Source organism: Podarcis melisellensis (genome assembly GCF_964234715.1).
Source record: "Podarcis melisellensis genome assembly, chromosome: 3".
NCBI classification, from domain to species: Eukaryota; Metazoa; Chordata; class Lepidosauria; order Squamata; family Lacertidae; genus Podarcis; species Podarcis melisellensis.
The window spans coordinates 25,653,030-25,676,025 of NC_138530.1; the positions used below are offsets into that span (position 1 = coordinate 25,653,030).

General features: G+C 44.5%; 1 protein-coding gene across 4 annotated transcripts in view; it reads left to right on the top strand.

Annotated features, from left to right (window-relative positions):
* ATF3 (activating transcription factor 3) overlaps positions 1-7,844 on the top strand; it is a 33,754-nt gene extending 25,910 nt beyond the window's left edge. For 3 of the 4 annotated variants that reach the window (XM_081904507.1, XM_081904508.1, XM_081904506.1), the window contains exons 2-4: positions 5,564-5,807; positions 6,247-6,351; positions 6,471-7,818. In XM_081904507.1, the coding sequence (XP_081760633.1) occupies positions 5,568-5,807; positions 6,247-6,351; positions 6,471-6,668 (543 nt within the window). In that variant the 5' untranslated portion in view covers positions 5,564-5,567 and the 3' untranslated portion in view covers positions 6,669-7,818. Of the gene's footprint in view, positions 1-5,563; positions 5,808-6,246; positions 6,352-6,470 lie in introns of all 4 variants that reach the window. The other variant, XR_014166273.1, reaches the window with a different exon arrangement.
* The last annotated feature ends 15,152 nt before the right edge of the window (positions 7,845-22,996 follow it).

A 22,996-nucleotide genomic window follows, 5' to 3' on the forward strand; every position in this document is an offset into this window, starting at 1 on the left:
ACAGGAAAATATGACACAACAGAGAATTGCAACCAAACCTGGCTGTACAGAACGCTCCTATTCAGTTTTCCTCCAGACTTGCCCTTCTCAAGGATACTGTATTCCATTCCCTGCCACCTCAACTCCAACAGCCAGCAAACAATCTGTAGCCACTGAGCAGGCCCAGTCCTCATTGGGCTGTTTGCCTCCCCCCTTCCTAAAAAAAATGTGTGTGCTTCTGTCGCAAATCTTGGGGTTCCCCTCAGGCTATTGCTACCTTCTCCATGTGAGAGGATGGTGCCATTTTGGAGAGCCAGTGTGGTGTAGTGGTTAAGAGCGGTAGACTCCTAATCTGGGGAACCGGGTTCGCGTCTCTGCTCCTCCACATGCAGCTGCTGGGTGACCTTGGGCCAGTCACACTTCTCTGAAGTCTCTCAGCCTCACTCACCTCCCAGAGTGTTTGTTGTGGGGGAGGAAGGGAAAGGAGAATGTTAGCCGCTTTGAGACTCCTTCGGGTAGTGATAAAGTGGGGTATCAAATCCAAACTCCTCCTCCTCCTATAAGATTTCACACTTGGAGAAGGAGTCTGCTATTAGTATATAAGGCTGCCTCAAAGAACTCTGGGCAATGTAGTTTGTTAAGGGTTGCTGGAAATTGTAACTGTTTTGGGTAAACTACAGTGCCCAGAATTCTCTGAGGGAACGAATGTGTTTCGAATGTGCCTTAAAGGTAGAGGGTGCCCCATAGCCTTGGATTATCTGATGGTAGTTCTAAAACACAAATCCCGAGAAAGCAGGGAGGTGTACAATAGCTTGTGTTTATTTTGCCTACGGATGCCTGCATGTGTGCAGCAATCATTTTTTTAAAGTGGGCGGGCCTCTGAAGGATCTCGGCAGGAATACCCTTCTTTTAAACCCTTCTTTTTATACAAATTGGCACAGGTTGAAAGAACTCAGAAGCTTTTGGAATCTCTCCTGCTGCTTAGAATAAAGCTATGAACAGCAGAGGGTTGCACGGCAAGGATCAACATGCAGAGAAGAACCACATGAAATATAGGGTGTGGGTGGCAGTGCCTGCTCAAGACATTTTGGCACCTGAGGCGAATTACAAAATGGCACCCCCTCCCTCTCAGGGAAGAAGGAGTGAGTGAAGATCTACCTCAGGAACAAGACGGGGAATAAAGATCTACCTCAGGATCTGCTGCCCTTGTGCATCCTGCTGCCTGAGGCAGTTGCCTCACCTTGCCTCATGGGTGGGCCGGGCCTGGCAGGTGGCCTTTGCTCAGTGATACAGTAGAGCAGATCCCTCATATGTTAAAGGTCTCAGGGTCAACCTCTAGTATCTCTGGGTAGTTTGGACTGTGTACACACCATATACTTAAATTATATTAATTGAATCTGTATTTCACTTTCCTGAAGGAGCCCAGGGCAGCAATTTAAAGCACCCACAGAGAATTCTGGGAATGGTAGTTTGTTCTGGGTGCTGGAAAGTGTAGGGGTAAACTACATTTCCCAGAATTCTTGGGGTGGGCAATGTGCTATAATTATTGTACATTAAATGAATGCTGTGCATGTAGCCTTTATTGCGGACTTGATGCTGCTCATGCACACAAATTTTCCTCAGAGTCCACGTGACGGCATGCTCGTCAAAATGCCATCCTATAATAATAATAGTAATAATAATAATAATTAATTAATAATTAATAATAATAAATTTTATTTATATCCCGCCCTCCCCAGCCTTAGCCGGGCTCAAATAGGGCTATATCCAGTGGCCCTATTTTAAACTACATTTACTGTTTCTGTGGGTTTTTTTTTAACTCATATTTTCTGGAGGAAAGGAAAATCTGGATTAATTGAGAAAATAAGATACGATGACATTTTGTATGAGTAGGATGTTACGTGGCTGTTGCACAAAGCTTGTGTGCAGGATCTCATCTACAATAAACTGCTATGTGTAAGTGCCCTCAGATTAAAAGAAAATATCTCTGGTTGTAGGTCTTGGGGTGGGGGTAGCAAAGACCTTCACTTGTCGAGGAAGAGTAGATAATACTGAACTAAATGGACCAATGACTTGTCTTTTGAAATTCAGGATAAAACACTCATTATTTAAATGCTAAATATATGCATTGCTGGGGGGGGGGCTAGGTGACCCATAGGGTCCCTTCCAACTCTATAATTATTATTATTATTATTCTTTGATATAAGGCAGCTCCTGACATTTAAGTTGTGTGGTGGAGCTGATTTTGTTTTGCGCTTAGCTGTCACCCTGTTTAAAAGGCAGAATTGTTGACGAATAAATGGGGAGCCTTTGATATGTGAACACCACATGGGGAGAGGCCATAGGATCTTGCCTTTTTAATCATTTGGAAATGCAGTGCTCAGTACTGCATACATTGGCTGTGAAATGTTTTCATTTGGCTCCATCTGGCTGTAGAATGTTTCAGTCTGCCTCTGTGTGTCACTGAATGATCACAAGATGAATGCATAAAGACCTTGCAATCGTCTTGCATCAGCTCTTAAGAGAGGCCCAGTTGCCGGGTGTGAGGTGTTCTTTGTGTTCAAGTGACTTTAACAAACAAGGCATCCTCCATTCCTTGAGCTTGGGACCCACACAGTTACATCGGTGGAGGCAGACCCCACCTACCTGACTTCCTATGTACGGCACCTGTCAGCTTCCTACTCCTTAAGTCTTGGTATTGCTCTTGCAAAATTCAGCAAGGAAGAGGATGGTGACAATGGAATTAGTTGCCTCTGCCTGTTGTTGGATCTGGCTCCCCCTACTGTTTGCCTCCTTGCCTTCTGCCCTATCGGTCAACATGGGCACCAAGCACTGCTGTGTTCGATGGACTGTACATGACGGCTCATCAAACAGAAACTACAGCAGCAAATAATATTTAGTAGAGAGACATTGGGACGGGGGGGGGGGATTGTGCTTGGATGTGTGAAACCCAGATTCTGGTTCCTGCTTTCTCAGGTATGGAACTCGCTGCGGTATCTTTGGATGAGTCTGTCAGCCTAGACCTCTTTGCAGGATTCTGTCTGAAACACAGCTGAGAATGTACATTAATAGCAGTATGGTTTTTGGAAAGCTGTAGCAATTCTCTCCAGAGTCCCACATTACTGCCAGCATTCTCAGCTGTTTCTCTGCCAGGGGACTGGTGCAACGAAACCTTGGCCATTCCCCAAATCCTCAGAATTTTGTGTTGATGCCAACAGTAGTGCCAACATAATGAATGGGGCTCCAAGAATTGGCATGAAGTGCCTATTAAACATAGCTATAATTTATAGCCTATAAATGGGGACTCTGTGTACCCCCCCCCACTCTGCATATAATTACCCAGAACACTGGCATTGTAAAAAAATCTTGGCATTCTGGTTTTTGTTTTTAGAAAACAAGTTCATAGACCTGTCTTATTAAGATATGACTGGGAAATGGGTAGATTAATCTGTGAAGAATTAAGCAATCTCTATAATCAATTAAAGACGTCAGTTAAGGCACACCACTTTTGTTTACCACTTTGATCGACTTTTCATTACCGTCTTCTGAGCTGAAAACAAAAGGATAACCTGGAAACTGAAGGCCCTTTTGTTGTCTTGGTTTGATTGGAGTTATCTCCTACCTCTATGGAGGATTGAAGGAGACCAACATTTCTGAGGTGTGACTCACCATGGCCAGGGGGATTTCTGCAGAATTACATAAGTTTCTCAAGGTCTATGGAAATAACAAACAATTCCAGGAAATCTTCGCTCTCATAATCAGGAGGTCAATAAACTTTTGGTTTTCTACTGTTGTTGCTTTTTGGGAGGGGGTATGCCTAGGATTCCCTTTGCACATCATAAAATCCTTACTTTTGTGTTGAAATAAAAATAAAACCCTTACGTTGTTCAGTTGTGTGGGACCAACAAACGTAACTATCTGTATCAGGTCTGAAGAACCTGTGGCCTGAGGTCTGAATGTGAATCTTCAGAGCTGTCTGTCTGGCCCATGAGCTTCTCCCCAGATCAGCCCTGCGCTGCACTCTCAAGTGCTTTTGCCTGATTGGAACGTGTCATTGAACTGTGACAATACTGCTGCCTTGTTGGGGTGCAGGATGAAGAAATGTGTTTGTAGATAGCAGCAAGGGCAGTGTGTCTTGTTTTGCCGCTTCAAGCTGTGCCTTCAAATCTTATTTTTTTCCTTAAGCACACTTATCTACTGCCAGTGCAGAAGGGTGCAACTTCCACTGGCGTGGGAGACCATAATGAACTCCAACTATTCCCTGAAGCTATAATTACAATGGATACTGCATAGATCAAATCTAGTTTGACAGCATGATGGCTTCATTTATGTACACAAATGCCCAGAGGCAGTAATTGGCTTATGTATTACGAAGCTAATTGTGATAGATTTTGCTGTTAATAAGATTTTGCAGCGTTTTATTGCTTCCTCTAATAAAATGGAGTGTCTCAGGATGACTCCTGTGATAGATTCCTATGGCTGGATATATGTGCAGCTGCATGTGCGAATGAGCCACATTGCAGGCGAGAGATTTCTTGAGCACTGGGTGCACTGATTTAGTGTATCTGACACACCTAAACTGCACAAACACTGGGCGAATCCCTTCCAGTCTAAACATAAGACTGGAAGATTAATTAATCGGCACAAGTGACCCAGTTCAACTTGTGGTGCAATTATTGCACAAAATCCCATGTAACTTATATAACTTATATATTGCGTCTCACATTTCCTGTTTGGTTAGAAGTTGCTCACCCAGCTGCCAGTATGTGGCAGTATTATACCAAATGGTACAAAAAACCTGGCAATGTTAGTTTTGAATTGCTTCCTATTGAGTTATATTGTCGGTTTATAGTTGCATTTAAGTTGTTTATCAAGGGTGCTTTGTGTAATTGTGTGTGTGTGTGTGTGTGTGTGTGTGTGTGGAGAGACAGCACCAATGTGGTGTACTGGTTAGAGTCTCCTAGGGCCTGGGAGACCAGGGTTCAAAGCCCCACTCAGTCATGAAGCTTAAAGGTAAAGGGACCCCTTACCATTAGGTCCATTAGGTCCAGTCGCGGACGACTCTGGGGTTGCGGTGCTCATCTCGCTTTATTGGCCGAGGGAGCCAGCATACAGCTTCAGGGTCATGTGGCCAGCAGGGAGGGGGAGCCATGTATGCTTCCTGGAGCTCCTTGCAGGAAGGGCAAGATAGAAATGTCAGGATTAAATAAACGTGTACTGTATATTGAACTAAGATATATATATATCCAACTAAGTTGTACCTAGAGCAGATCCATTGAAATGATCACATGGGCATGACTGACTTAAGCCCATTGATTTCAACAGACCTACTCTGAGTAGGTCTTACTTGGATACAATTCATGGGCAACCATTCTAACAAGATATAATTACAGGTCACGGCCCAGAGTTTGAGGAATTATTCCACATCCAAAAGTCATATTTTCTAATTCAGGTCTTAGTTGAGAGTTAAACGATCATCTGACAAACAAACACACACACACAGAGAGAGAGAGAGAGAGAGAGAGAGAGAGTCCTGATAAATTCAGAAAGAGTCATTAGAGTCATTCTTGTTCTTCTTTTTCAGCAAAATGATGCTCCAACACCCTGGCCAGGTGTCTGCTTCGGAAGTCAGCGCCACTGCCATTGTCCCATGCCTGTCTCCTTCGGTGTCCCTGGGTTTTGAAGACTTCACAAATCTAACTCCGCTGGTGAAAGAAGAATTGAGATTTGCCATCCAGAACAAGTGCCTGTCGCACAGGATGTCCTCCACGCTGGACACAGTCATGGTTTCGGACAGACCTGGGGAAATGTCTGTTTTGAAAGCAGAGGTGCTCCTTCTTTTAATTGCTTGTTTTGCTTTCACATTCAGTAATGGCGTTCTATTTAAACAAGAACAAAACAGAAAGCAGGGGGGTGGGGAGGAACTAAAACCAGTAGATAATTGTTCAATGAACTTTCCAATAGGAAAACTGTATTATACATAAGGCAGGAGTCCCCACCCCATCACAGACAATGATCTGTGTGTATTTGAATGAAAGTGGCTTTGTGAAAGGCTGCAACTGCGTTAGTGCCAAGCTGGAGCCTTGGTGTGCACTGCATGTACTTCTGAATCATGTGCTCTTGGGAAGGAGTCATAGCTCCATGGTACACTTGGGGGAGATGCTGATAACTAATTAAGTATAAACTTGGCCCACTTGCAATATTGATACATCATCTGGATGTGCCCAAAGTCAACCAATTTACCTCTCTCTCTGAATCTTCCTCTAGTGTGCGCCTGAAGATGAAAGGAAAAGGCGACGGAGGGAAAGGAACAAGATTGCAGCAGCCAAGTGTCGAAACAAAAAGAAGGAGAAGACGGAATGTCTGCAGAAGGTAAGTCGGATGCTATCTGGGCACAGAAGATGCGAAAGAGGAGGTGTGCGTTTGTGTGTTTAACAGAAGAATGGTTCAGAACTTCCGCTTTTATATTTACCCTCTTTTCCTGTGCCTAGGAATCGGAGAAGCTGGAAACCATCAATGCAGAACTGAAGGCTCAGATTGAGGAGCTGAAGAACGAGAAGCAGCATTTGATCTACATGCTTAACCTGCACAGGCCCACCTGCATCGTCCGGGCCCAGAACGGGAGGACGCCGGAGGACGAAAGGAACCTCTTCATTCAGCAGATCAAAGAAGGAACCCTGCAAGGCTAAATGACAATGCTAGGTGCCCCTAGGGCATGCCTCTGACACCAAAAAATTACACCCCAGCACATCACCCCAAGCCAGAAGCCATAAGAGAAGGTATCTTTGTATTTGTGGTCTCCCATTAGTCGAGAGAAGGCAGAGGAGATGACATTGCTAAGAAGAAAAGGCTTGCGCTAGCTTAGCTGTGATTCAGGTTTTAGTATCTGCCATACTTGCTGTTCCTAGAAGCCGTACAGCTACAGACTTGCTAAACCCCTGACGGCATGTGGTACTTGCACTTGAGTAGAACACTAGGACTCGCTGTAATGCACATCTTATGGACAGCCAAGCTGAATGGACCCTCCCCATCTGTCCTCGATTGGGGTAGGAAATGTTAGATAGCGTGGGCTGTTCGTTTCGTTTTTTCTTTTGCTTTGTACTTTCAAAAGAAAGAGGTTGGCAACTTTCAGAATGCTGCTTTCAATTCCGAAAGGCATTGCGATATAACGGGAATGACTGTGTTTCTATATCCTAGTGCAATGTTTTTTAAACCGAGCTTTACGCTCTCTTTGTATTGTTGTTTTCACGGAAGCCTTTCTGTGGGTTTTTTGATGACTCACATTGGGGGTGATTTGTGGGTGATATGACAGGCACCAGCTTCTGTAAAAAAGATAGAAAAAAGTCTGAATGTATCAAGCTGGAACATTACCCCTTCCCTTGGCTGGTTTGAAGAAAGGGGAATTCCCCTTTGAGAATCCACTTTATGAGTCACATCATGTACAGTATTCGGAAGGACTTCATAACATACAAAACAGTGACACGATCGACATAGATGTTAAATTAATCCTCCTCTCTTGATTTGTGGGCTACCACCTCATGAATCCAGAACTTGCAAATCTTTCCTGGGCACCACCCTTTTTTTTTTTTTCAGAGCAAGAAATTCTGGTGGTTCTCAAGTTGCACAAAGGAATGATTGTGGGTGCATTAACTGCATGTATTTGCAAAACTGTCCCATGACAATTACAGCTGTGCTAGGAAAAGAGACTTAAAAGTAGCCAAGTAGGTCTGTCAACAGCTGAATAGCAGGCTTGGAGATGCAGCTTCCCTGTCGTCGTGCAGACAGCTTGTGGTTAGAGTGTTGGTCCACATTGATACCTGAAGCTTACTTGCTGTCTCTCAACCCCACAGCACCTTGCATGGATACATTCAAAGCATGGCTCTGCAACTTGAGTTGTGGTCCATCCTTTGTTCCCTGTAAGGCTTTTTGCATAGATTACTCATCTGGTTGTCATACCATTTACACAGAATGGTAATCTGGGTATCTGGGGGTAGAAACCCCAAGTCTAGTGTGAGCAATGCTCAAGCACCCTGTACTCATGTTATTAACTCCAACAGTGCAGATCGTTTTGGTAGCTGAGGGAGTTAATTTCAGGTGCCCCTTCCTATTCAATAAGCCATTTGTCACCTGTTGGCATTTCTCACCCCTCCTTCTGTGAGGATTTCTGGACTCCTCAATCACCTTTTATTTATCACTGATATGCCTAAGTAGTGCACAGATTGTGAGGTAGATGCTTTAGTTAAACTCTAACTTTTTACTATAATAACAAACACCTTACCGGGGAAAAAGAGCTCACTTCACTCTCTGAGACAAACCCCACTCAGTATTCAAACACTGAATTTAGGAACCTGAGTCACAAGAATAGGAATTTTAATTTTGCAAATCTGATTTCTGTATGCAGAATCCTTATTTTTGCCCAAACACTTTGCAGTTCTGTTATGAAGTATTATTTCTAGTTTTAGTCTGCTGGGATCTAAATTTAATTATGTAATCAATGCAGTAGACAAAGGCGTTTGCAGGATAAAATCCTTCATCCACATTGTCCAGTGTTAAAACACACCCACATAAACATCGTACCTCAGAACAATAGTTTTCAAAGGCTATAATCCTATATAGTACACACTTAGCTGGGAGGAAGGCTCATTGAATGCAATGGGACTTCCAAGTAGAGACATGCATAGGTTTTTACTGTCAATCTGTGGCTGGTATACTTGAGCCTGCTGCCTGTTTTATCTCTCTGTTTTTTACATTCTGCAACAGAAGTACTTAATACACTTTCAGCAATTTGGATATATTATAATGTCCAATGCTGTGTTTCAAATGTATATTTCATGTAACAAAAAATGGAAGGAAGCGGGCCAAATTCTGTCTCATCAGAGTGTGATTTTTCTTCCTGCAGAGTAAATTCACTTTGCTGTTTGTGAGCTGTTCCTCAAGTCATGTTGGACAGCAGGAACCCCTCCCCAAGGCCTCTGCGTTGACTGTGCAATGTACTGGGTTGGGGAGGGATGCGTGGGAAGAGGGAGGGAGGGGGGAAGAGAGTTTATTTACTATGTTAACTATGTGCAATTCTGCTATCAAGAACCTTATTGGGGGGAAATTGATTGGGTTCCTGTAATTATGAATATATATTCTAGACAGTACTCGGTCGTCTTCAATATCTAATGTTGTCGCTCCCTAAAAGTGATACGGTGCTGTTGATTGTGGGATGTTGCAGGCCAGATCCAAAGAACGAAGAAAACTATGGCTGCATTCACACTCCCATTTCCTGTGTGTGCTTAGTGCTGGGTTTTTAATCCATGTTCACACAGCATTATCCCAAATGCACATGTCCCCTGCACTTCTTTGTGAAATGTTGCCGTCTGATGCATTGTTGCTCAAACCAGCTTCACACCAAGTGGAGTCCTTAAGGCTTTCCGAATTTGTCTCTGGCCAAAGGGGGAATACCTTTGCATGGGGTAAAGGCACCCCCACCAGAATCAACCTCTGGCATGTACACAAACAGAAACAATGAAGCCGTGCTGATGTGAACAGCTGGGGGTAGGGTGGTCATGGGGAGAGTGCTGGAAAGACATCACTGCAGTCTTAGGTAGCAATGTGAATGCACTCTGTAACAGTCAGGCTGTTTTCCCGCTCTGCAAGCAAAAGAGCATATTTGGATCTGGTTTTGCTTTTCTCATGGTGTGCTCTAGTGCTGGGATGGGGAGTCTGTGGCCCTCCAGATGTTGTCACAATTCCTAGCAGCTCCCTGGCCAGTTCAGCCAATGGTCAGGGATGCTGTGAGTTAATCTCTAGGGAGACACAGGTTCGCTATCCCTTCTGTAGCAACTAGACCTTCCATGAACAAATGCACTTTTCGAACATGGAAGGGCTTCTTGGAATCTACACCCTAGGCTAGTATGAGGAGCTGCCAACATTAGCCAGAGACGGTCCCTGCCCATCACCTGTGCTGTATCAAAGGACCCCTGCTTTGTCTATGTATTTAACGTGTTTCCAAAAGCAATTCAGAAAATGATAATAAAAGAATGGACTCTGTTGCATGTATGATGTTCTCATACATAGAGTCTTTGTTAGCTCTCAATGCAGTTTTCCCTTTTGAGAGGTGTTTTAATATTGTGGTTCTACAGCCTATTTAAAATGACGCAGGCGTCTTGCTGCTGCTGCTGCTGCTGCTTCGGTTGAAACACAAATGACTTTAGCGAGCATGCCAAATGTTTACAACGGCACTGCTACTTTTTCAAAGATAATCTTGGTTCAGCTGTGGCTGCTTCCTCGTGTGTGGTTGTGTGTGTGTGGTTGCGTATGTGAGTAAGTGTGCAGTGCACATACCTCAAGATTATATCAATAGTATACATCCTATATATCTGTTTGCGTTGCTTGAGAGTTGCATTGCTGGACTTCTGGGGGACTCTGGCACTCTGACAGCACTGTGGCAGGAAGGAGTTCAGCTGCCTAAACGTCTCCTGTCTGCAGTGGCAGCCAGCAGCAGTAGCTGAGCTCCTTCCTGTTCTTCAGGGCACAGGCAAACTCCTTCCAGGCCAGTTTGGATGCTGGCTTCCAAGCCAAGTGGGAGAATTGTTGAATGAAAGAACTGCATGGATTTATGTATCTGTTTTATTCTGAACATTTAATAATGCAGTAGAAGCAATTTGTTTTCTATTAAGTTTTATGTTTTGATACTTTAATAAAAAAAGACTAATACATGTGTGTTTTTTGTTCCTGTGTGACTTACTTCACCTTATTTGAAGGACTGATGCTCACTCAACCCCCCACCCCCCCCAAAAAAAACACCTCCCCAGGTAGTGTTCTTAAATGTGTCCTAACTACAGTAGGCTGCCTGGTCTCCATATTCACTGCATGACCCTCAACCCCATGCCATTGCGAATGCCAATATCATGCCATCAGTTCCCTCTGAATTACTGCAATTGTCCCTTTCCTGATCTGCTGTTGCTTTCACCTGCCATATTGCTGCAAGGTGTTCCTTATACCTGAACCAAACAAGCCATCTGCCCAACTACCCTGGGTTTGTATATACAAAGTCTGTAGAATCCTAGCATCCATTTGCAATTTGTTCTGCTCTGCTGGGGATTGGGGCTCTCTGGAGAAATCGGAAGCATTACCAAAGCTTCTTCAGGCAAGAAGACGGGGGAGATATCTTGAGCATGAGGGAGGTTTTCTCAGGGTGAGTCTCAAACACCACTCCAGGTATGCTGACCCTTGCGATTTCCCCCAAATGCGGGGAAACGCGACGCCATGTTGGCTGAGTTTTGGAAAATGTTGTCTTAGCACAGGACCAGAGATATCTGAAGGCTTAAGAGGCCTGGGAAGGCCCTTTCTAGTGGCTCTCACTCATTGTGAGGGCCACCTACAATCTTTAAAAGGTTCGTCTGGAGCAAGAAACACCTGGAAATGGCTACCATTTGACAGGATCACCCAGGCGCCTCGACTGCCTTCAGCCTGGTGACTTCGTCCACTAACTTTAGCCTGCCAGCTTCCACCGATTTCATCTATTCATGAATATCCCTCAGTTCACATTCATGCCCCCCCTATATTTGCCTTGATCACATTTTAAACCTCCTCTTCATTCATACAAGCACAGAGCAGCCAACATCCATGAAGAACACTGTTAGGAGCAAGCCAACAATAGATCACATGGGGTTGACTACAGATTAGAATAAACAAGGTCTACCCAGGAGTGCCAGGCCTAATGAGCAAGACAACTCTTCTCGGTAGGTCTGAGGCAGTTGTGGAGACTGAAGGCCTTTCCCACAGCTGCCTAAGTCTCCTCATCTCCTGGGTCCTTCTCAAGGAATATGAGACTGTGCTGACACACCAGTAGACCTGGGGAATGAAAACTACTTGCTTGCTCAGCATAACATCATACAGCGGTACCTCAGGTTACAAACTTAATTCGTTCCAGAAGTCTGTTCTTAACCCGAAGCGTTCTTAACCCGAGGTGCGCATTCCCTACATAGGTCTCCCACGGCCCCAGAAGCGGATTGCGTTCGTATCCCAGGGCAAAGTTTGCAACCTGGAACACCTACTTCTAGGTTTGTGGAGTTCGTAACCCAAAGCGTTTGTAAGCAGGACTGTTCGTAACCTGAGGTACCACTGTACTGACCTTGGCCTAGTACAGCTGAAGGAGGGTCTCCATCCCCATTGTTCAGCCCAGACATTGAGGTCCAGCTCCGAGGGCCTTCTGGTGGTTCCCTGACTGTAAGATGTGAAGTTAACAGGGAACCAGGCAGAAGGCCTTCTCGGTAGTGGCGCCCACCCTGTGGAACGCCCTCCCATCAGTTGTCAAGCAGATAAACAACTATCTGACTTTTAGAAGACATCTGAAGGCAACCCTGTTTAGGGAAGTTTTTAATGTTTCATGTTTTATCGTGTTTTTAATATTCTGTGGGGAGCCACCAGGAATGGCTGGGGAAACCCAGTCAGATGGGCAGGGTATAAATTATTACTACTACTACTACTACTATTACTATTTACATGGCTGTATCAGCCACCACAGACCAAACACCACTGACAGACTTTTCATATTCCTATCATCTGAAACATGACATTTCCCCCCTCTGTGGAGATAGGTGGTTCTCACATTCAGCTGAGTCATCAAGGCTGAATAAGCAATGATGAGACATGATGATGACTATATTGTGAACCAGCTCTAAGGATCCAATCCTGAGTCCAGTTAGGTTGCTAAAATCCCACTGAAGCCCTCATGATGCAGGATTGGACTCTTAACAGTGCATCCTATACATGCATGCAATAGAAGTAAGCCCCGTTGAGTTCATTTTTGGTACATCCAACCTGGTAATACTTAACTTCCTGTCAGTTGGTGCTGTGTCTCTAGAAGATCTTGAATTTATAGGAGCAGCTGACAGACCATTTATACTAAAGTAAGTTCATTGGTGCCTGCAGAATCACATCAAAGTAGTTGGTGTATGAATCATTCCTGAGTGGTTAAACACGAAGTATTCTGTCTACTGTTAAGAGAAGAGGAAATAAGGGTACTGGGGAAACCAAAGGTCTGTGAGAAGGAAATTTTGCCTGAATAGGGCCCAGTTAATTGTATTAGGTCATTCTAGTAACACCAAGGTTACCATGGCAATATCCTATATAGGAAGATAGATTACCCTAAGTTTATGGGGGGAGGGAGAGAAGAATGCAATTCTGCTTCTCTGACTCACACTAATAAAAACCCACATCTGTGGAATAAAACAGGACATGTGGTCCGAATGAGGTCAAGTTAGACGAAAGTTCAATATCTGTAAATTAAAAAAGGGGGGGGGGAGGGATGAATTTTGATTCATAATTCTCAAGGGACAAATGTTCTTTGCAATTAACACAGAATTGTTGCTAGAGACATGACACTTTTAAGAGTGCTAAACCTGCACGAACTATCCATTCAAGATGTTAGATCATTTCAGAAGAATCGCCCCAGCATTGGAAGCCATTGGTTTTCAGACGAAAACAGTGAAAGAAAGTGGTGTGCCTTCTAGCCCTACAGTGTAGGCTAAGAAAGTAAACAGAATTTTGATGGTGTGTGTGTGTATACACATATATACACACATACCTTGATGATGATGATTTAATAAGTTCATATACCACCCTATACCTGTAGATCTCAGGGCGATTCACAGAATTCCATAAGCAAGGAGCTTCTGATTAAAAAATATTGCTATTGAAGGAGACACTTGAGTAGGGGGTGGTGAACATGTGCCTCCCCCAAAGATTGTTGGGATGTCATATCCCATCATCCGTGACCATTGGGCATGCTAGCCGGGGCTGATTGAGACCAACACTATCTGTGGAACTGCCAGTTTGCCCATCTACCTGTGTAGGAGAAGAAGAGGAAGGACAGCAAGAGGAAGGGATACGGAACGATGAATGTGAGAAAACGCAGTTATAATATTTGAACAGACTTCTGGGAGAAAAGATGAAGTGGCTTCTTTGCAGGATGAGAGAGAAGACGCCACATACATATTCACAGTTAAGCAGCATGGAGAGGAAATGGAAGCGTTTTGGCCACTGAGACGTCTGCTTTGGGGCAGGGGCCTGGTAGGAATTTTGTCCATTTGGCTGATTAGTGTGTGCCACTTGGTTTTTGCCTACTGCGTAGCAAATCGTCACAACTTGTAAGGTTTGCGGTTAGGCATTGGTCTTGGAATTGGTTGGTGGAGGGGTATGGATTCGGCTGTGCCTGCCCCTCCAAAATGCTGCTGCTGCTGCTTCAAGGGTTTTCCGTTAAAGGAACCCAGGGGCTCCTCATGCTTTTGTCCGAAACCCACTGGCAAGGGGCTAGGGCCACACAAGCCCCTGGGAGCATTCTGGGGAGAGGTGAGGCATGGTTCTCAGTCCCGTCTCTCTCCCCAGGTGACTTACCCTTGCTGACTTTGCGGGGTCAGTTAGTGCTACCAATGCCTAAGCAACCACTCACATTGCTGTAATTTGAATAAAGTTGTGGCCAAAATTATGCCAAAAACCTTAAACAAAAATTAAGTGTCAATTGTGTTTTTCTTTGGGGGGGGGGTGTCTTGGGGACCTCGACGCGCAAAGCGATTTCAGTTAAACAGAGTGTATCTCTACAGTTACGCAAGATGAATCAGCTTGCCTCACACGGCAGCTGATTTTGGAAGTCACGAATGGGCAACAAATGGTTAGTTACTTAATTTATTATTGTGGTATTTACAATGCGAGAGGGGACGGAGGCACCTCTGACTCTGAAACTTCCTGCCTCTGCTGGTCAAGAAATAAGTTGAATGGCCTTTGTTACTCCACCTCGATAAAGGTCCCTTGCAAAAAGTCGCTTGTCCACTGTCCCTCCCTGCCACAGCTGCTCCTGTCAGCTCTCAATTGTGTCACAATACCCCCACTGCTCTCTGCATTGCAGACCAGTGTGGGGATGTGTGTATGGTGCAGTTTTGTGTGGCCAGACATGCAAAAGATCACCCTGAATGCCAGTTGACCAGATGAAAAGTGCAACCCTCTCCTTTTCCAGAGTGGTAATCAGCATCCAAACAAACCCCACAATCTGGACCGCTTTGGGGAAACAGAGGATCACATGGCAATGTGGACATGTGCGTGCACATGCCTAAACACGTGTGTCGTCTGTTGCTGCCTCACCAAGCAGAAATTTGAAGGGAAAACATGGTTCTTGTTCTCCAGACCCTCAGGCACTTCATCTATTCAAGTTCATCCCATCTGTCCACAATTTAGCATGTGACTGAGCAAATACCACTAGAGGACAGTGTGAGTCAAAATATGTTGTTCCCTGACACAGTTGCTGCCTATCTGAAATCCTACCGGTTTCATCTTTCACACAGTAAAAGACTAGCAGCCATTTGTGTTCTTAGGAAAGACAGCCCTATAATGATTTGGACTCTTCGTTTCTTTATTTGGCCACCTAGTGATGCTATATATGCATATATTGTTGTTGGCATCTGTCTGCCTCGAGAGACAATGGAGTGTGCCTCTGGGGGTGAAGTCAAACCGGTGCATTAGCAGCATTGAATGGACCTCCCTTGGGCGCAAGCCTGGGCAGTGTGTATGGGGTCCTGGGCTGCTCAAACGACAAGACCCCCCCTCAGCCTCGCTGATGTGGTCCAAAGGAAAGCAGAGCAATATATTTGGCACCAGCTTGGCTGCAGGAGTTGCTGGAAAGAGTCCAACCATCTTACGGACTCCACTCTGAATTTGTGTAGGGTTTATTCCTTAGCCTATTCTTCTCCTGAAGATGTCCCACAAGACAGTGGAGGTTTAGGATCAGATCTTTCCCTTTCCTAGATGTGTTGCCTACCCAGGTTGATGAGCCCCATCTGCCCCTCACATCCCTCTACAGCACAAGCAGAAACCGCCTTCTTGACCATTGGACCCACTAATGGTCTCATTCGCTCAGTCCGCCAGAGCCTGTCTTCTCATGCAAGACAAGTCCCTAACTCACCCATCAGCTACCCTCACCTGGTTTAGCTGGCCAGTTGAAGCCGTTCCTGGGGTGTGGCTGCTGTCACATGCTGAGAGCTGCTAGGAGCCACAGGTGAGATATGAGTGTAGGATGAGGACCAATGGTGGACAAACTACCCCAGAAGGAGCACCATGTGTCCCCCACCAGAGGCACTTTGCTATATGAGATAGACAGGTCCCCACCTCTAGGAGTGCACATTCTACTTTTTGACTGTTGTGAGACAGTGAGAGCCCATGTGGTGTAGTGGTTAGAGTACCGTAATAGGGCCTGGCAGAATGGGCTTCAAATCCCCACTCAGCCATGAAGCTCCCTGGGTGATCTTGGGCCAGTCACTGCCTAATCTACCTCACAGGGTTGCTGTTTGTATTAAATGAGGAAGGGGACAACCAGGTACCCCTCCTTGAACTCCTAAAACAAAAAGGTGGACTTTAAATGCAAACAACAACAACACTCCTTAAAAAAAACTGTGGGTAACTTCAGGCCTGTGAGATGACTATAGCCCTCTAGGTCTTCCCATCTGGTCCTTAGGAGGATCTCTGCAGGCCACACCCCTTCCAGAAGCCACACCCCTCACCAGCCATGCTTGACAACCTCAAATCATTTGTCCCTGAGCTGTGGTAACTCTTCCTGCTTTCCTGGGTGGGTGGTGTAGAAATCTCTGGCGTTTTCATGACATGAAGATAACATACTGTACAAAGGTAAGAGATGCCCCACTTGCATTTTTCACCTGGTCCCACCTGCTGCTAGAATGTGGCCCCTGGAAAGTTACCCATGAAGGAATGTGGCCCATGGACTGAAAAAGGTCCTTCACCCCTGCAACAGAAGGTGGGAAAGTATGAGAAAGACAAAGGTCACTAAGGGGCAAATGTCATTTCACAGACACCCTCAAATATATGGGACATAACCTGCGTAATGAACACTGTGGCATCGTGTTCTATTTTTGCATATTATTTATTTCTCTTTTTAATGTCTTGTGTCTTTGTTATAAGTGCATTTTAATATGATGGTGAACTGCCTTAATCTTCATTGAACATAAGGTAGCATAAAAACGATTCAGAGAAGATTGTATGTATGTATGTATATATATATACTGCAGTGTTTATTTTACAAAGGCTGTCACAGCCACTTGCAGAATATTGACATATTTTAAACAATACAAAAAAAAAACTGTTTAAAACACCCTGTTTTGCTTACTCATCTTTTTAAAATTAATTTTATTAGGGGTTTTTTCCTTTAAAAAATTAACAAATTTACTTCACATACAATATATCATTCACTTATATTTTCCTTTTTGACTTCCCACTTCTCCTGTGCTGATGCTTTTACTCTTATCCTTAATTGTTTCGTTATACCTGTTACTCAAAACCTCCTAAGGCTATCTTAACATCGTTTCATGTTTTTCCTGTCATTTCTCTTATTCATCTTAAGCAACCTTGAAAAATCCAGACTAGATGTGGACGTGATGCTCGCCATCTGTATGAGACAATCTGCGTGCATACATCCAGTAATGCCAACTCATGGATGTGGAAATCACATGACACTTGTGAAAATCTACAGGAGGTTGCCTATGGCAAGAGCTACTGTATGTCTCCTGGTGGTGGGGGAGAGAGGTGGGGAAACTACTACAATTTCCCAGCAACTAAATCTTACAATACGTTGGCGCTGGAAGGAGTAGTGGTGGAAATGTGGATTTTCTACAACAGAAGTATGGTCTCAGTGAGAAATGCTTTGTTGTGGAAAGGGGCATCTCATCAATGACAAATGAGTTGGAACATCACATTTGTTGCACAACAACATGCTTGTCTGGAAAAGCCAAAGGGGAATCCTTGAGCTTATCTGAATTCAGTGCTTCCCCCCCAAACTTTCCATTATATTTCTGAAATGCACACATTTGCATTGATGGAGGTGAGAGGAGATAGTAATTTTAACAATTGATGGCACAAGGATTGGGCAAGATGATTTTAGAGGAGGGATGAGGAAGCTTCAGCCATCCAGATGTTGTTGAATTCCAGTGCCATCCCTGTGGCTTATACAGTGATGTAGCGTGGGTTGCCAGTGCCCGGGGCTGCATGGAGGGGGTGAGAGGGCCAGAGGGAAACAGATGGAATACTTATGCACCTTGAAATGCCTAGCGGCATCCATGTCACTCAGGAGATCGCAGCCACAGAAATAAGAAGAGTTGTTCCATTGTCCTTAGAGGTCACTTCCTGGTTCACACAGAGAAGCTGTTTTCAATGGAGCCCAGGAACAGAAGTTCATAGCTGTATTGAGGCAACACTGGGCGTTGAAATTTTACACCCCCTTAACAATTTTGCACCCGGGGCAACTGCCTCTGTGCCGCCACCACCCACGCTATGCCACTGAGTGGTTTATTTCAATGCTGTTTCTTTCTCCTTCAGTTTTCAAAGCACTTGGTGAAGAAGATGGGGGGAGCTCTTACCTGAAAATTAAGTTACTTCCAAGTATCAGACAAATGGCTACTGAAATAGGATTCTGAGAAATCAGCATTATCTCTTTCATCTACACTAGTGGTGAACCCAGGAAATCAGTGGTTGAAAATTTACCACTTCCAACAAACAAACTTCGTGACCAAGTGTTCAGCTATTACTAAGTGACACTAACAGGTAAAGGTAGCTTTGCTCACAGAGATTGTAAGTTGAACGCAGCGTAGTGTGTACAAATGTGCAATATAGTGGTTAGAGGAAGCTTCTACAGAAAGAATGTACATTGAAATTCATGTTGCAGTGGGCAGATTCATTCGTGGTGTGGGAGCTTGGTTTGGGGCGAGCACAATTCCCATTAGAGCAAAAATTTGTTTTACAATACTGTTTCCTTATCTCAATCACTGGTCTTCTGCGGCAAAGTTGTGCGATGTAATCCACTGGAAGCAGTCAAATACAACATTCCTTGTTTTCCTAGAGTGGACATGCAAGGGAATGTTTGGTCCAGCCAGTCGAAACTTCCTGTTCCTCCTGGCCTGGCGCATCCTTCCTTGCATGTGACTAGTGGGTGGGTGTGACTTTTCCAGACCTGGTAAAAGGACAAGGCATGCTGCCACTCTCTCCTCCATCTTCCTTTCATCCTGCGAACTTCCCAGCCTGCTAACTGCAGTCATTAGGTCAACCCACATATTGGGTAAACCTGTTTGTATATGCATGTAACTTTAAGCCTTAAGCCTGCCTTCAGGGATCACACTGTTCTCTGCCTGATCGTGAGTAAAATTTCTTTTTATTGCTTATTAATAAGACTGTGGTGTCTTTATTCTTTTAGTAGGGATTCAAGGGTCTTACCAGAAAAAATATTAAAACACATTTCAATCTGGACAAGCCAGATTGAATTGTGTACACGAGTTTGCAACTAGTTTTCTGCCATGTGTGAGAAGGGGAATGTAAACTCTGCTAAGTAAAGGAACTTGGTAGTGCAAGTTAGGAAGGATATCATCTCCTGCCACCCTGAACATTCCCACAAAATAATTTCAGAAATAGACTGGAAAGAGAAGTTGCTGAATTACAACTTATTACCAAACTTAAAACCATGGAGAGACCTGGTCTGAATAGAGACATGGGATTCTTATCTCATAATACATGACAAAGCCATTTTTCACCTTCTCACCCCTTGCTTTTTCCTGTAAGACCAATTGCAGTCATTAACAGTCGTCAACTGCTTTACCACACCTATCAGCCAATCACCCATTCCCACCACCCTTCTGAGTAATACCCCTCCCCACCCTCTCACTATATGTAAGGGTCTGGTGACTTCTGTTTCAGTGTATCTGAAGAAGTGTGCGTGCACACGAAAGCTCATGCCAATAACAAACTTAGTTGGTCTCCAAGGTGCTACTGGAAGGATTTATTTTTTTTATTTTATTCCCACAAAAGTCACTTCCAGTTTGAATGTTCAAGCATTTGGGATGCACATTAATTACTCAATATTATCAATTCATAGCTTTTGGAAAAGTTTTCACATACCTGTTTTCATGTATGAATGTTTCACTTGCATTGCGTCATGATGAACCACTAGGAGTTTTAGGTGTAACAGTAGCAACAATAGTAATTATAAATATTAATATTACTAATTATTTATTTTTAGTGTTTCATAAACTGGTATTCTGTACCTGGTTTGATTACAAGAATTAAAGGTGTCTGGCTTCATAGTTACTACTCAAATGCAGGTATAAGTGAACATACATGTTTGCTTCATGAAATCAGGGATCACAAGTAGTTATTGAATATTGTTTTAAACTGTTTTGAATATTGTGTTTTAATGTTGTGACCTGTTCTGGGACCTCAGAGCGAAGGGCAGGTAATTAATTAATTGATTGATTGATTGATTGATTGATTGATAAGCTGTAAAAGGTAAAGGTAAAGGTACCCCTGCCCGTACGGGCCAGTGTTGACAGACTCTGGGGTTGTGCGCCCATCTCACTTAAGAGGCCAGGGGCCAGCGCTGTCCGGAGACACTTCCGGGTCACGTGGCCAGCGTGACATCGCTGCTCTGGCGAGCCAGAGCCGCACACGGAAACGCCGTTTACCTTCCCGCTGGTAAGCGGTCCCTATTTATCTACTTGCACCCGGAGGTGCTTTCGAACTGCTAGGTTGGCAGGCGCTGGGACCGAGCAGCGGGAGCGCACCCCACCGCAGGGATTCGAACCGCCGACCTTTCGATCGGCAAGTCCTAGGTGATGAGGCTTTAACCCACAGCGCCACCTGCGTCCCCTGAGTGCATTGCAAATTTTGGAACAGACAACAGAGCTGCCACATCAGGTGTGGGAAATTTGTTCTGATTTGTTTGCAGGGAGGCTATACGACATTGAGTAATCATCCTGATTTGCCTGCTCAGAGGTTATATACATCAATCTTTGCTTTATCCTATTTTCATAATACATAATACATAATACATAATACATAAGGAGAATGTGAAGAGCAACGCATTGTTTTAGTTCAATACATCAAGCAGAGGTTTTCAACCTTTTTGAGTCCACAGCTCCCTTGACCAACTACATTCTTTCTGTAGCACCCCTGTGGGGCTCAGGAGCCCAGTTATGTCACCCCTTGCCTGCAGAGCCAGCAGCCCCTTTTCGAACACCCTGAGAGCCAGTGTGGTGTAGTGGTTAAGAGCGGTAGTCTCGTAATCTGGGGAACCGGGTTCGATTCCCCTCTCCTCCACATGCAGCTGCTGGGTGACCTTGGGCTAGTCACACTTCTCTGAAGTCTCTCAGCCCCACTCACCTCACAGAGTATTTGTTGTGGGGGAGGAAGGGAAAGGAGAATGTTAGCCCCTTTGAGACTCCTGAAGGGGAGTGAAAGGCGGGATATCAAATCTAAACTCTTCTTCTTCTTGTGGAGTGTTCCCTCAGTCTCCCTTTCTCCTCTCTCATAGCCAGCCCCAAAGGCACCATTCTCCAGGGGAGCTTGTAGTCAGGGCTACTGCAACAAACAGCCATGAAAGCCTTTGGGAGGCAGAGGCGGAAGAGGGCATCAGAGGAGGGAGGGAAGGAAAGAGGGACAGAGGCCAGTGTTGCCTGTGGCACCCCTGACCATCATTCAAGGCACCCCAAGGTGCCACGACACACTGGTTGAAAACCACTGCTCTAGAGGAAAGCTCTTGGGAAGCTGGTGTTGAGGTCCCAGTTTCACTAGTTATTGACCATAGGGTGAACCTGTCCTACCGTCCTACAAAATCAACTTCCACATTTGTCTTGCTGTTTGTACTTGCTTTGTCAAGCTTTGTATTGCAGCATATTGCGCCAGGAAAACGTTCCATTCTTGAAATGTTCCTCCATCTTCTGCTTTCCAATTTCTTGCTATTACCTGTCTCACTGCAGTCAATAGTATTGGTAACATCTCTTTATATTTCACAACTGAATTTTGCTCAACAAATATACTTAACCATGCCGGTGTTAGGGAAGGATCGATGTGGGGCTTAGTTTTAAACTCTGATAGGTGTTTGATTTTAAGTTTTGTAGTTGTCTATATTTTTCTGAAACCAGACCCCAGGCTTAACCTCCTTCCAAAAGTTAGTATTGTATATCAGACAAACCAGACCGAATATGACTTCTACATATTGTAATTTCTTACATGTTTTTGTTATATATGAAAAATGTAAGAGATTTTAAAAAACAATAATCTACATTTTTAGTGCATTTCCCTAAGTGCTAAAGTGAATTTGTCACCCTAAAGTGCTCTAAAAAGGTAAAGGGACCCCTAACCGTTAGGTCCAGTCACAGACGACTCTGGGGTTGCGGCGCTCATCTCACTTTATTGGCTGAGGGAGCCGTCGTACAGCTTCCGGGTCATGTGGCTGTCGGGATTCACAGAATGCTGTGTGAGATAGTAAGTCTGCAGGTTTGAGTTTGCTAGCTGATGCAACTGGCTGATGCAATTAGCCTACAATACTTTCTATGGAAGTGCTGGGTCAGAATGACTCAGCAGTAATGTGCTGACAGTTGATTGGCTGTCATCAGTTTAAAAGGGAAACCTGTCCAGCAGCAGAGGGGTGGTGTAGAGGAGTGTAGCCAGAGAGAGAGAGTTAGAAGTCTTCCTATTTGCCTTAAGGTGCAGCCAGGTACTCTGTTTGACTGTATGAACTGCTCGTGTATTATAGCCTGTAAATATTTATATATATCTAGCTCACAATAAATATACTGCACTGAAGAACTTGGAACTCTGAGCTTTTCTGCTAAAGCACCGCAGAAAATTCACAACAGTGGCTAGCATGACTAAACCACTTCTGGCGAACCAGAACAGAACAGAAACGCCGTTTACCTTCCCGCCGGAGCAGTACCTATTTATCTACTTGCACTTTGACGTGCTTTCAAACTGCTAGGTTGGCAGGAGCTGGGACCGAGCAACAGGAGCTCACCCCGTCGCGGGGATTCAAACTGCCAATCTTCTGATCGGCAAGCCCTAGGCTCTGTGGTTTAACCCACATCGCCACCCGTGTCCCTTAAACTGCTCTTATCCACTTTAATTGTAGAAGCCTACATTGCTGGTATGTGATTGAATCACTCCTGCAAAATACTCGATCACCATTACGTTGGAATGGCGCATCTAT